This window comes from Antechinus flavipes, chromosome 2, assembly GCF_016432865.1.
Source record: "Antechinus flavipes isolate AdamAnt ecotype Samford, QLD, Australia chromosome 2, AdamAnt_v2, whole genome shotgun sequence".
Lineage (NCBI taxonomy): Eukaryota > Metazoa > Chordata > Mammalia > Dasyuromorphia > Dasyuridae > Antechinus > Antechinus flavipes.
This window is the reverse complement of record NC_067399.1, coordinates 659,134,444-659,149,891: the sequence shown is the minus strand read 5'-3', so window position 1 is coordinate 659,149,891 and position 15,448 is coordinate 659,134,444. Positions and strand designations below refer to the sequence as shown.

General features: G+C 34.1%; 1 protein-coding gene across 2 annotated transcripts in view; it reads right to left on the bottom strand.

Moving 5' to 3' along the window:
- CTNNA3 (catenin alpha 3) overlaps positions 1-15,448 on the bottom strand; it is a 1,962,241-nt gene that overhangs the window by 46,669 nt on the left and 1,900,124 nt on the right. For both annotated transcript variants that reach the window (XM_051982587.1, XM_051982588.1), the window contains one exon: positions 10,504-10,638. In XM_051982587.1, coding sequence (XP_051838547.1) covers positions 10,504-10,638 — 135 coding nt within the window. The remainder of the gene's footprint in view (positions 1-10,503; positions 10,639-15,448) is intronic.

Here is a 15,448-nt window from a genome sequence, read left to right as displayed (position 1 = left end):
TCATGGCTAGGAAATTCAATTCTAAAGAAATGGCATGGCTCAAGAAACCCCATCTCCATGGGGTTTCCTGACAAATTCTCTGTTTCTCCCAACAAACATTTATGGGCACTTATTATGACCTAAGCAGTGTCTTCCTACAGAAAGTCATATTTTACACCTATGAAAATGCTACAAATATCAACTGATCAATATATCTTTTGAATAAAAAATATTTTCCTTGATGACTCTTAAGCAATTCAATAACCAACGATGATTAGAAAAGATTGAAGATAAACAAATTACTTCTTAACAAGAAGGTGATAGACTCAAAATGCAAAATAAGACATAGGCCCAGCAATAGCCAATATGGGGTTTGTCTTGCTTGACAGCATATATTGGTCAGAATCTTTCCCCCCCATAGTAGAATGATGGGAATTTATAGATATACATGTTTGAGTAGAGTTTGAGTTGAGAGATAAAGGAACATTATTCTCCCTTATGAAAGCAAGGGCAAGGAAGGGCAGAAAAAGAAGAGCAAGGACCAAAAAGAAAAAGAGGAAGAAAGAGGGTGATTGAGACTTTATTTTTGTTAATAAAGAGAATAGAAAGAATTCTAGAAAGAAGCAGAGAAAAACAGGACTGTTTTTAAACCCACAGTTAGAATGTATTTTATCTCTTTTAAAATACAATGTAATGTTAAGAGATTTTGAAGTTTGGGACATTTCCCCCCCCCCCCATTTTTTATTCTACTATGCAGAAACAAAGTCTACTTAGTTTTAATAAAAAAAAAGAATAAAAACAATTTTAAAAAGTGTTTCTCATAAGTTACCTTGTGGAAAATCTTGAGGGGAGGTAGAAGTAAATCTAAATGGAATGCCTCTCAATATCCCATTGATGAGACTGGAGTTTATTTCTAGAGTGAGATTCTATATATGCAGGTGGGTAACACAATGTTCCCCTCCTCTCTCTTCATATCTCCTCTCTTCTCCCCATATCCTTCCTTCTCCTTATGTGCTCTCCCTCACCTCCCCTTCCCTTTCCTCTGCTTCCAAAAATCATAATAAAATAAACAAATAAACAAATAAAATAATTAATTAAAATAAATTTTAAAAATAATAAAAAAATTCTTCTTCTGAATATCTTGTAAGGAAGGGAAGTAAATCTAGTTATTTTTCAAAAGCTGTTTATTAATATTTATATAAATATATGTATATAATTCCATTAAAGGGAAGACATTATGAGGGAGACAGAAAAAGGAAGAGAGAGAGAGAGAGAGAGAGAGAGAGAGAGAGAGAGAGAGAGAGAGAGAGAGAGAAAATGAATGAGAACCTCACAGCTTAGTCTTGAAAAGGACTTAGCAAAAGATCATCATTTTGGGCTTATCTTTTATAAGGGAAATACAGTCTTGAGGGAGAAACAACACTTTTAAAGCCATATCATAATATATCTAGTTGAGCAGGAAGTTAAGGCTAACTATATTAATTAATTCCCTCTTATTTTTGCTGCTGCTAAAATTAAAGGCTAAACATGTTAAAAGATTTGCCCAATGTCATGCAAATAGTAAATACATTCAAATATAACAAAAGGCAGGATTTAAATCCAGATTGTTTAATTACAGCTTTAACATTTGTGCCCATTTTCTACACAACTCTCCCTTTCTTATGGGTTTTTCTTTTGAATTAATTCAGAACTTTTAGATCTATAAACAGAACAAGGTAACTTATTTAAATAGCTCCCACTTTATTTATTTATTCTTAAATTATTTTCTAATAAATTTATTTATTTTTAATGCCCATTACTTTATGAATCATGTTGGGATAGAAAGGTCAGAGCAAAAAAGGAAAAATAATATAACAGATTAAAAAAAAAAAACAGAAAAAAGAAGTGAACATAGCATGTGTTGGTTTACATCCAAATTTCCTGTCCAAAATCTATTGGGAGTGCTTTGGATCACTAAACCACTGAGAAAAAACAAATCTTTCAAATCATCATATATTCTTGCTGTTACAGTGTATATTGTATTCCTGGTTCAGCTTGTTTCCCTCAGCATCCGTTCATGTAAATCTTTCCAGGCCTTTCTAAAATCAGCTTTTTCATCATTTTTATAGAACTATGATATTCCATTACCTTCATAGACCACAATTTGATGGGCATCTCTTTATTTTCCAATTCTTTGCTACCACAAAAAAACTGCTACAAACATTTTTGCGCATGTGGGTTCTTTTTCTTCCTTTTGGATTTCTTTGGTTCCAAAGATATTTAAATATCTTTACCTTAAAGTATGATCATATCAGAAAATAGAGGTTTCAATTCTGGTTCTCATTCTAATTAATTCTGTGACATTGAGTAAGTCCCTTGAAATACCTGAACTTCAGTTTCTGCAAATAGAAAGTGAGGAGGTTTGAACTAAGAAGCCTCTAAGGTCTCTTAAACCTCTAGATTTATAAACTGAGGAACTTATAATTTACTCTGAACATTTTTCTAGCATCTGACAAACAGATTCTTCTTTGCCCCCAATGAAAATACTCATTATCTTATCTTGGGTAATGTACACTGTCCATTCCTCACTCTTACTACATGACTTGTTCTTAAAGAAAAATGTCATACATTTCCCTGCTGATTTCTTTTACTCCACATCTGGATAATTTGTCACTTATAATGCATTGCCGTCTGCTCACACCCAACAAGCACCTCTTCTATTGCCCTTTGGTTAATTCCTACATTCATTTCTTATGAGAATAAACTGTTCTATGACTCACAGATACACAGAATAACTTTAAGGATACTGAAAGATAAAAGATGTGCCTTTGTTTTAAGGAAAGACTTGAAGTCCTTAAAAACATTATGCAATTTCCCAAAAGAAATCTTTACAGCTGCTCTACTCTTGTCCAATTCTGGAACAAACTTATTGTTCATTTACTCTCTTCAAAGATACATACAGATATACTTAGAGATAGATACAATTTTCATTTTTAAATATCCCAATAGTTCTAGTTATCAGAACAACAAAATGGCATATTAGATATAATCCTTTCTCCAGTTCCCATGACCTCTCAGACCTCTCCAAAATAAAAATCATGCAGCAAAGATTTAAAAAAAAATCTCCATGTTCTAGGACATTCAGAATCCAAAAGAAATTTTAAAATAGAGAAACTGATCCTCATTAACTCTGAGCTTACTGAACAATCCCTTTTAGACCTCTTATGCTACCAGCAGCAAGGTTGCATTAGCAACCCTAAGGATATGACACAAAGATGCCTTAAAAAAAAAAAAAAAGAAAGAAAAAGAAAAAAGAAAACTTTTATCTTCATTCAGTCCTTCCATTTACCAGAGTTGTGAAGACTTTGCTTCGGGCTATGCGAGTGTACTCTGGGAACACTAGCACTACAAAACTCTCAACAGATGATATCAGTTTAAGAACAACAACAACCAAAAAAAGACCCAGATCTGAACAATTGGTGCTAGGTCAGAGATCTAGGAAATAGAAGGAGTGGGATGGGTTTCCCTGACTGGACACATGTTAAGGGCACTGTCCAGCACTCCACCAAACCTGAGGGAAAGAACAAAGCTCTTATTTTACACCAGTTCTGACTATCCAAAAGACATTTTAGTGTACTGGTCTGTGCTGGTGAATCATGAATTACTCAGTGTGGGAAGAGTCTAAAATCATGTGAGATCTAGTCCCTAAGGAAAGCACAATGAAAGGGAAGGGATTTGGGAAATGAATGATAAGGAAAATAAGATGGGGAGAAGACTGACAGTGTCAAATATTCAAGGAAGAAAAGTCAAATGCCTAGAAGATAAACAGAAAAACAATAAGAAAAAGATATTAACAGTAAAAGAAAATATGACCTCCAGATCAAATAAATAGGTATAAGCTTCTATAAATAAATACTCCAAAATAAAAGGAAAAAATGCATCATTAATGAAACAGAGGACCTACTGGAAGATAAGGACAACATGGATATATGACATATGATTTTTGAGTTGTTTAAAAAATAAATAAGAATTATGAGAGAATAATTTTTGTCTTGCACAATAAAAATAATGGACTAAATAGAAAAAATGTCAATCTGTATCAACAAACCTCACCAAAGACACAAAAGAGAGAGCAATAGATTGAGAGTGTCAGTACACAGAAATGAAGGAAATTTAGAAGGCAAGAATTTTAAAAATTCTGTTAAAAGAAAACATGCTCACTTGATCAGAGAAATGAAAATTAAGACAACTGTGAGGTACTACTATATACCTTTCAGATTAGGTAAGATGACAGGAAAAGATAATGATAAATGTTGCAGAGGATGTGAGAAAACTGAGACACTAATACATTATTGGTGGAATTGTGAGTGATTCCAATACATCAGTGTCTCTACTGGGTCTGAATTCCCAAAGAGATCATAAAAAAGGGAAAAGGACCCACATGTGCAAAAATGTTTGTGGCAGCCCTTTTATAGTGGTAAGGACTTTGAAACTGAGTGGAATTAATTGGAGAATGGCTGAATAAGTTATGGAATATGAGTGTTATGGAATATTATTGTTCTGTATGAAACTTTTCAATAGGATGATTTCAGAGAGGCAAGGAGAGACTTACATGAACTAATGGTTAGTGAGGTGAGCAGAACCAATAGAACATTGTACATAGCAACAATAAGATATGTAATGATCAACCGTGATAGACTTGACTCTTTTCAACAAAGAGGCGATTCAAGCCAATTCCAGTAGACTTGTGATAGAGCCATCTGCATCCAGAGAGACTGAGTATGGATCACAAGACAGTATTTTCACCTTTTTTGTTGTTGTTTGTTTGCTTTTTATTTTCTGTCTCATTTTTTTCCCTTTTTGATCTGAATTTTCTTGTGCAGCATGATAAATGTGGCAATATGTATAGAAGAATTGCACATCTTTAACATATAGAGAGTTACTTGCTGTCTAAGGGAGAGTGGGGTAAGGGAGAGAGAAAAATTTAAAACACAAAATTTTGCAAGGGCAAATATTGAAAATTATCTTTGCATATATTTTTTGAAAAAGCTATTATTTTAAAAAAATGATTCCTAGAAACAATTTAAGAATCATAGATTGTCCTAAAGAACATGACAAGACAAAAGAACTTAAAAATATAATGAAGAAAATAAAAGTACTGCCTAGAATTTATAGATATGTAAAATTAAATTCCAGTTGAAAGATTTCACATATCTCCCATCAAAAAATAAATAAAAATCCAAGGCTGCAAAGTGTTGACACAATTAAATTCAATAATCAAATTCAGAAATAACAAGTTCTAAGTAATAATGATAATAGTTATTATGGTATGCTAGGTACCATGCTAAGCACTTTACAGCTATCACGTCATTTGACATCCACAACAATCTGGGAGGTTGGTGCAATTGAAATGCAGTTCAACAAAGGTTGAGTGATTTTCCATATTATAACTGTCTGGGGTAGGATTTGAACTCATGTCTTCCTCTTTATCTACTGCACAAACCAACTGTCCTCATCAGAAGAAAGACTCATATAAGAGGAAAGGGTTTTCAAGTAATTCAAGACTATACTGTACTCACTAGCAAAAAAATTAGAGGGAATGCAGGTGGTATATAGGACAAGAGATAGACATTTAAATAATAATAAAGAAGAGTGAAATATTTCATTAAAAAACCCTAAAGTTCAAGAGATTACTTGACTCACAAACACCCAAACTACAGAAATTCAGGAGGAATAAATAAATGTAGCAATGATAAATATGGATATATGTTTTAAAAGATTATAGACATTTAACTTATATCAGATTGCTGTCTTGGGAGGGAGTACAAAGTCTTACAAAAATGAATACTGAAAGCTATTTTTACATATAGTAGGAAAAATAAAATACTATTGAGAAATAAATAAATATATACACAAATGAATGAATGTAATAAACAGGGACAGCAGCATCAACAGTGATGAGAAAGCAGTAAATTTCTAAAGAACACAAGGAGACAAGAGTGAAACCGAATGTTTGGTAGAAGTAACAGTGAAGAATTGGGCCAAGGGTATTATGGACAAAACATGGAATAGCTGGAATAGGCAACTCGATAATTCAGTTTATAACATGGGAGAGTCCATATAAAAGGGGAGCTTACCAGGGGTTAGTGAGGTATGTGAGATACACCAGGGTCAAATCAAAAGTCATAATTAAAGGAAGGTGATTTCTGTGATTTCAGAAGGAGATCTCACAGGAAAATAGGCAAGGAGAAGGAGGGGAAGATGGAAAAGAGGGGTAAGGAAAGGAGGTCTTATTTTGGAATTGGGAAGGATTTCCACTAATGATTTGCTCCCATAGGTGAAAAGAGATGGTCAGTAAATGGAGAAAAACATCTTGTACTGGATGATACATGAGGGATTGGTGCTTGAAACACCTGCTTATGAGGGGGAGAATTAGAACTTTGGGGGGAAACTGGTACTTGGAGAAGTGAGGAAGTGCAGAGAGGAGATTTCAAGGCAAATGTGAGGGAAAATGTAAAGAAGGTTGGGTACATACGGGTATTGGGACAGAGGCCTATGATAAGGTAGTGTCCTCTCCAATATCTGCAATAATTGGCTTATTCCAGGAGTGAGCAACAATGGAAAGAGTAATCTATAGAGTAAGTCCCATAAGGCAGTAGTAGAGAGTGCCTAGAAGAGAACCTAGAATGGAAATTTTGGAAGTTGATTGAAGGGATTATGAATCAAAGAATCAGAGGTACCTGGTGATGCAGTGCATATGGTACCAGTCCAGCAGTCATGAGGACCTGAGTTCAAATGTGGGCTCAGACACTTGACACTTACTAGCTGTGTGACTCTGGGAAAGTCTCTGTAACCCTGTTTGCCTCAGTTTCCTCATCTGTATAATGAACTGGAGAAAGATGCAGCAAACCACTCCAGTATCTTTGCCAACAAAACCCCACAAAAGGTCATGAAGAGTCAAGCATGAGTGAAATTACTCAAAAAACATGTTTTGGGAGGCTTCCTATGTAGAAATTAATGCTTACTCTACTGAGTCATGATGAATCTCATTTTAGAGGCTCTGTGATGTTCGGGAATTTATGTAATCAGAGCTAAGTAATTACAAACATTCAGAGGTCCTCATCACGTATATGGCATCTTTCCGTGATGCAGACTCTGGTTTGTACATTCTACTTGACACAACAAGATGACAGTTGTGATGATCTTGGCACAATTCTGTTTTTAGAGTCATTGATGTCAGTAGCCAGATGGTTATTGATTCAACTTTGTCATCTGTTCAACTTGGTTGAACATTTCTCATTACATCTTTAAGGATTCTGCCATGATTTTAATGCATTAAAAGAAATCATCAAATAAGAAAAATGCAATTAAAACAAACAATAAACATTATTGAATAACTCTTGCATGACACAAATGTCAGAGAATATGAAAGATCAGCTAAATAGGAGTTGACATTCTTTTCTAGACACTCTGTTAGCAACCACTGTATTATAATCTGATCATAAACATTGACATACATTCACTTTTGCATACAAACACACACACACAAATAATTATTCTTCATTTCTTTCCCAGAAGTTCCATAATTAATATTACATAGGATAGGGTAACATTCAATCTGCTAACACTGGTGTTTTGGGGAAGGGGAGTGGACATAGTGGTTAGAATATAAGACACGGAGTTAGGGATGCCCAACTTCAAATATGACTTGAGATCCTTATTATGTGTGTGACTCTGAACCAACCATGTAACTTCTCTCTTCCATATTTTTTTCAACTATAAAATGAGGGGGGGAAATACCACCTACTGCAAGGCAAGATTAAAATATAGCAGTATGTGTAAAGTACATTACAAAACTAGAATGTTTATATAATTGTAAGTTATTGTTACTGTAGTTATGTTTAAAAGTGTGCGTGTGTGTACTATTCTAGGCCTGACATTTTACAAATGACTCTTCCAAATGATTGTGGAATGCTTTAGAAGTTGATTCTCTCAATCCTGTATTACCTTGAGATGGATAAGTGCATTAACCTGCTACGTGAGTCTGTATTTAGCCAATTTTCTAAGTACCTGAGTCCATCCATGATTTTCTGCTGAGTTTTAAGCAGGATTACAGCTGGTTGGTGGATTTTCAATTTTGCTGACTTTTTCCCCCTCTCAACAGATCAGCCATATTTATTTATCCAATTTAACAAATTGTGGCTTTGGCACACCTGCTTCCTTGTGCAAATATACAATCAAAGACACTAAGTAAAATGCACAAAATATGGCAATTAAGTGATTAATCACTTTTGAATATCATAATAAAACTGCTGACCTCCAAATAATGCCTTGGGGGGAAAGGGTAATTTTTATTATAATAGGTAAGGTCCATTTTAAATAATTGAAAGAGTATCCTTTTGGCATTTGTATGGATGGGTTATAATAAAAAAAATGCTTTTTACTTCTCTAACTCATTATTTTTGGCATGTATTCCTTCCCCTGTTCCCCACCCACCAAAGTTTCAAATATTGCACACATTGGTAACCAGGATTAGTGGGGCTGATCTAATAATATAGATAGGGATGATTTTGCAGCCAAATAACCTTTGAATCCTTGTTCCCTTGGGGACTAAAACTAAATAATAAAAGTAAATAAATAGGTTATAGTCTATTCCACTATAGTCTTTATTTTTGTCTTGTCATATTCTTATATTATTTTCTCCTTTCTCTCACTAATAATCATCCTAGAAGTTAAGAAAGATAATGAAACAGTAAGGGAGAGGAGGATATTTTAGCATCAGGGAAAGACCTAGAGTAGCTAGATGGCATAGTGGCTGCAGTGCTGGATCTGAAGCCAGGAAGACATCTTCATGAGTTCAAACCCAGCTTCAGACACATACTAGCTGTGTGACTCTGGAGAATGAAAAGTTAAATCACTTTTGCCAAGAAAATCCCAAAAGGGGTCATGAAGATACTGCCATTTCCTTCTGCAGCTCATTTTTACAGACTGGAAAACTGAAGCAAAAATGAATTGAGACTTCTCCAGTTTCAACAAATAGAAATTAAAAACAAACAACATCAAAAAACAGTCAACTCCTTTTATGTGATTCCACTGCAAAGCACTGAAAGGTATATAATGATGCAGACCTCTTTCTCTTTTCTTCTGGAGCTCTGCCTGTCTCTTCTTTCTCTCAATATTTATAATGAAAGAAAAATATCAAGGAAATTTTAGGAACTTCTTACTCCTGAAAATAGCTTGCAAACTTGGTCCATTTTCATTGAAAAGTAATTGAAACTAAGTATTATTTAAAATAGGACATGCTACTTTATGTCCATACCTGAACCCAGAAAATGTTCATTTGTAACTGATAGGAAGAATAAGAACAATGGCTAAAAGCAAATGTGAAAAGAATATTCTAGAGTCTAAAGTTTCATATTAGAAGTATGAAAATAGGAGTACTGGTATATTTTAATAATTAAAATTTTAAATAATTTGGAAATGAATAATATGAAAATTCTATTAGCATTTTCTTCAAATCAGAAATTAGTTATATAATTTAATGTTTCATCCAGCTGTTGAATTGCCATACAGCTGTTGCATGACAGATTCTAAAAGACAATTGATTTTGGTATAAAACAAAGTCATACCTGCTCATACTTTTCTTACAACAAATATGGAATTTCAGTTTCTTTTAAAACTTTTTCATTGTGATATTATGAGATTTTAATGAAGTATTAGTCCTATCTAATCATTCTAGGTATTTCCTAGCCAATAACAGTCTGCCTCAAGTCTCACTCCATTACAATACATTCTCCATTGAGCCACCAAAGTGATTTTCCTCAGGTTCATGTACAACTAAATCTCCCTTCTTCCTCCCATCCCACTCAAGAAACTCCTGGTTATTCTTCTTACCTCCAGGACCAAATGCAAAATCCTCTATTATTTAAAACTATTCATAGTCTAATTCATTCTTAACTTTCCAGTCTTCTTATAGCCTACACTTTACCACATACAGTTTTATATAGTGACACTGGCTTCCTAGTTCTATAAATAAAATACTTCCCCTTTCTTGGCTCAGGATATTTTTTCTGGTTATACCCCTTAATAGCAAAGCTCAATGTCCTCAACTCAGTCTACAGACTTCAATAACTTCTTTTAATTTCCAATTAAAATGACATGTTTTTATAGAAAACCTCTCCTAACCCTTTCAATTATAGGGTCTTCTTTCTGTTAATTATTTCTTACACACACACACATACACACACACACACACACATCTTTTTTGTAATTGTATAACATGTGTCTGCCATTACATTGGGAGTACCTTCAAGACAGGGATAATCTTTTTGCCTTTTTGTGTATGCCCAGGATTTATCACAATTCCTGGCACATAATAAGTGCTTAAGAAATATGTATTATTGATGGTAATGATGATGATGATGGCGATGATGATAATAAAGATAATTATGGGAACAACAGGAAAGACAAATGGTTTGGAGTTTTGGAGTCTTGGATAATGTTAACCCATAAAAGTTTCAACATAAAATAGTGGTTTATACTTACAGCAGACATGATTAGTTCTCCTCCCAAATTCTGGATTTCAGCTTTCACTTGACTGCATATTTTGAGCTGGTGAGAATAGAATTTTATCTGTTCCAGATAAGCCAATAAATCTTGCTTGCAGGATGGGTCAGGGCACTATAATAAATCAAACAAGAGAAAAAAGACAGCATAATATTTAATATTTTATATTTCATTGTGTCAATGCATGTAAATAGTAAGGCCTTGTTTGTTTTTTTGTTTGTTTGTTTTCCAAAATGTAGGTAAAACACTTATACGTTTACTCCATGTCAAGAAGATTGATTGTCCTAAAGGTTGAGGATCCAAATATAAGCAAGAAAGATAGTCCATGAACATAAGGAATTTACATCCCAGTAATGAAAGAGAATGTGTAATAGCCAGGAAGGGACAAGGAAGCCAAAACTTTTGCAAATAGTAAGTGCCTAATAAATGCTTTACATGTCTGATACCACATTTTTATGGCCAAAGAAACCTATATACATAGATGTATCTATATGTAATGTATACTCTTATATTTAACATGTAATTTTCTTTGATCTCTAATTGTAAATTCAGAACAATCGAAAAATTCTTTTGAAACCCACAATCTGCTTTTTTAAATGACAAATTAGTGGCTTTTTTATTTTATTTACTTTTCACAATGTTGAACAATAGCCTTAAAATACACTTGACCATATTAGATAAATGAATTCATTTCTGCCTCAAATAGCTGCTTTGGATGAAGAAGTAGTCAATGAAATAGATAGCAAATAACATTTTAGAAGACAAATGAATCATATCTTCAATATTTTTTCATCAATACAGACACTCTCTCCAGCCAGTAAGAAACAAGTTTCCCACATCTATCCTTTTTATTCTATTTCCTACTGCAAAGCTTCTATGGGAGATTTACATCTCCCACATACTTTCTGCTCTAAATATATGTTTTTCATATGTTGATATTAAAAAAATATGTTTATTACTCTATGTTTCTTCAAACAAAAGTGAGAGTGTATTATAGACAGAGGGTTATTGTTTGGTCATGGATTGAATTACATGGCCTCTGAAACCCCTTCTAATACAGATTCTGAGGCTGCAAATCCATCTTTTTTCTTGAAAGTCATCATTAAATAAGAAGTAGTATGGAAAATGAGAATAACATTTTTGCAATGATAATGGTAGATGAACTTGTTTTGTTTTACAAAACAAACTCAACCTTCCAACTACCTGCAGAACATTATCAAATGTTGTCATCTGTTTAAAGTAGTCATTAACCCATTGGCAAAAATTGACTAGACTATCATAAGGTAGCTTGGCTTACTATAGCCTATTTTATTGGGGGAGATTCTACTGGACCAGGACATCTGTTTAGTTCTGCACTATGGAGATGTTTTTAATCTAACTTTTAGATACACCTGGGCATTCATTAGAGGGAAGCAGATGGCAACTCAATTTAAATGTTTTTTTTTCCCTCATTATAAACTAGCATTCACTATGTATTTTAATTTCTCTTTCTCTCTCTCTCTCTCTCTCTCTCTCTCTCTCTCTCTCTCTCTCTCTCTCTGTGTGTGTGTGTGTGTCTGCTACTGTTTAATATAATATTTAGTAGGGAACAAGAATGGGAAGAGTTATAGTACTTCAGATTGGTTTTATTCCCTTCAAACAAAAGCAATAATTAGTAACATTGATTTTTATACCAGGAATCCATAATGTATATCAGGTCATTTTTATAAAAGTTGGACTATATATGCTATTCTTCCTTGATCCATTTCAATATAACTCCTTCAATATCCTAGGAAGATATTAAATATTGCTAGGCTGACAAAGCAAAAGCTGTTAGTGGGCTGCGACTTTCACTCTGACTTCCTGAGTTAGGAAAAGCAGGTAGTTTAAGGTAGTGAGTCAGCCCTTTGCATTTCCATTGGCAACTGCACCAATGACTGTGATCCATGCTCAATATTGAACAAATAGTTGTCCTTAAGTACTGTTGTGTGGTCAGATTAATAGGGCCAGCACTTCTAGTGTGAATACTTAGCAATGAGAGTTTGGAAATATTCAGGGAGTATAAGGAGGACATTTGTAAATGCATTTCCTTTCTTATATCAATATGAGGGAAAGTGCTAAAATGAAGGTTTTTTCAGGTCAGGATAATTTGTAATGGTAGTTATAGGCCATATTTTTATAGTGTTTTAAATATTATGGACGCCCTTCTTCTTTGAAAACTGAGGTAGTTAAGATTACCTCTATTGTAAAGAATAAGGAACTTGAGCCTCTAGAAAGAGAAATGATTTTCCAAGACCAAAAGTTAGTTAAAATTAAAAGATAGGATTCAAAGTCAGTTCTCTCCAACTTTAACTAGAAAAGTCTTAAATACATCTAACACAAATTCCTATTTTATAGGTAAGAAAATGAAGCATTCACATAGTAAAATAGCCAAATACTGGGCTGGCCCAAGGCTCAAACAATTGCTTTTGGATTCCTCCCTTCCTCCCTCCCTCCTTTCCCTCCTTCTTCCCTCCCTCCCCCCTTCTTCTCTTCCTTCCTTCCTTCTTTCCTTCCAATACATACATACAACTTACTAAATGAATTGAATCCAATCAGATAAACTTTAACTTCTAAAATTTTAAAGTATTTCATTCCTGTGAATGTTTGAAAATGTATGGAGAGGTTAGGCATGCCAGAGGCCAGATCATTATTTAAACATAATTAGTAATGGATATGCTTTAAATACTTTCATTCCAAACTTACCACCACTGCTATTTATTCACTATATGACACTGAGGAAGCAACTACAGTCTTGAGCACACTTTAACATGATATCTTATAGAATCTGCTTTTCCTGTTTGGGGAGCCTAGTAACACAGAATAGGAAAAGCAAGGTCTCTTCCTCCTTTGTCAAGTTAGTCTCTCTTCCAGAACCCAACCAAGACAAAAAAAAAAAAAAAAAAAAGATAGCCTGTGTTAAAATGTGATTGAAAAATCTTAACAGGCTACTTATCTATGGTAAGATTATTTTATATATCTATCTTAACCTACGTAAATGTCATCTGTTGTTTTTTATCGTTGAGAGTATAAGAAAAGACTGTCTCATTCCTACTAAATAGCAGTGGTACAATTGGGTGGTAGGTTAGGTCACAGGAACTATGGTAGAAGTGTAAAATCACAGGTGGGAAGGTTGCAATCCTGTACTGTAAAATTAAGAGGCAATGTGGAGGTGGACTGGGAAAGTAAAGAATACTATCTCTGAAGTCAGGGTAACTGCAGTCAAATCTCTCTCTGATGCTTTAGATTTTGTGTGACTTTGGGAATTCCACTTTATTTCCATGTCACTCAGGCTCCTCACTATAAAAATTAGATTGATTGAACAGAATAACTTCTTAGGTCCCTTCCAAATCTAGAACTATGACTCTTCTCTTTTTGAACCAAATAATCCTTTGCTACCAGGTCTCTAAACTCAGTTTACTACAATCCAGACCCTCTCGTCTGATAAAAATTGGGTAAAATTTGGATTGATTGACATTTGGTGTATTGTGGAACAATTTGGAATAAGAGAAACTAACAGCTGTGCAATCTCAGACTAGTTAGCATTTTTGGACCTTAGTTCCTCATTTGTGAGATGAGAAGCCTTGACTTAAAGACTTCAAACACTGCTTTTAGCCTTAAATCTATGGCCTTTCAATGCAATTGGACTAGGAAACAACAACAAAATGCCAATAATTGACCATATGTTCCAAGTGGCAAAAAAAGAACAAAAAAAAGCATAATTTATATATGTCATTTATAAGTGAATTTGTTTAAGGAAGAGGGGGATGCTGCCTGGATAAGTTTAGTGTCCCACAGGGATGCCAGGGATACCATTGTTTTAGCATCTATTTTTAGAAAATTCAATCCATAGGAACAAAAGCTACATTCATTTTAATAAAGCGACTTTGTCAACGCTGAGAACAAACACCGAGTCCAATTAAATTTTCCTCTCAGAGAAATAAGTTTTAGATAAAGATATTAGTATCAAATCAAGTGAAGCAGCTGGAAGCATGGGGATTCACATGAGAAAGATTTTCATGATAAATCTAATGAAGGTCTGCCTGATGAACTGGGTTACTGATGACTTATGTGGAAGTAAATATTCTCAATGAAATTTTCCATAAGATTTGGTTGAAGTGAGGATGTGGAGCCATGCCCATCAGCTACCACTTTCGTAATGATAGGCAACAGTTGTTGTTATTGTTGTTTTCCAATAACCCTCTGATTATAAGCATGAAAGAAAGAAAATAATAGCAAAATCCATGCATTTAAACATACTCACCTGTGTTACTGAAGCTATAATATATCAGGTCAAAATAATAAAGCCATTCTCCCCCCAAAATAGAATTACCTAACACCTACATATCACAGAAAATAATGATTCTGCAGCCAAATTTGCTAAGACAAGCCTTCTTTTGCTACAATTTCACTAAATCTTGGAATATTAGATCTATAATAAGCCATGGCTGTCATTTGATTCAACCAACCTTCATTTTACAGCTAAGGAAACTAAGGCCCATAGACCTTTTTCCATAGGGCAACAAATACAGAAATGAGGCCAATAACCTTGAGGAGCTTATATTCTGCTTTTATTCTACAAAGACTAAGCAGCATATTCGCAAGTAAGCACTGACTATATAAAGAATAAATGCCAGTGATCTGGGGATCAGGAAAGTTTAAGAATAAGGAAAAAACTGTTCAAATATATGGAGGCAGAGGAACACAAGAAGTGTCAGGTATTGGGAGGTAAGATAGATCAGTATAGCCTTAACCTGGTGGGAATCTGCCTCAAAAAAAAAAAAAAAAACTTTAAAGTAACAGTTTGAATCAAATATTGGAAGAGCAGAGTCATCAAACTGTCAGAGGAAGATGATTTTTCAACTTAATATAATTCTGGGGTCATCCTTTGGGGTAGGTAGAGGCC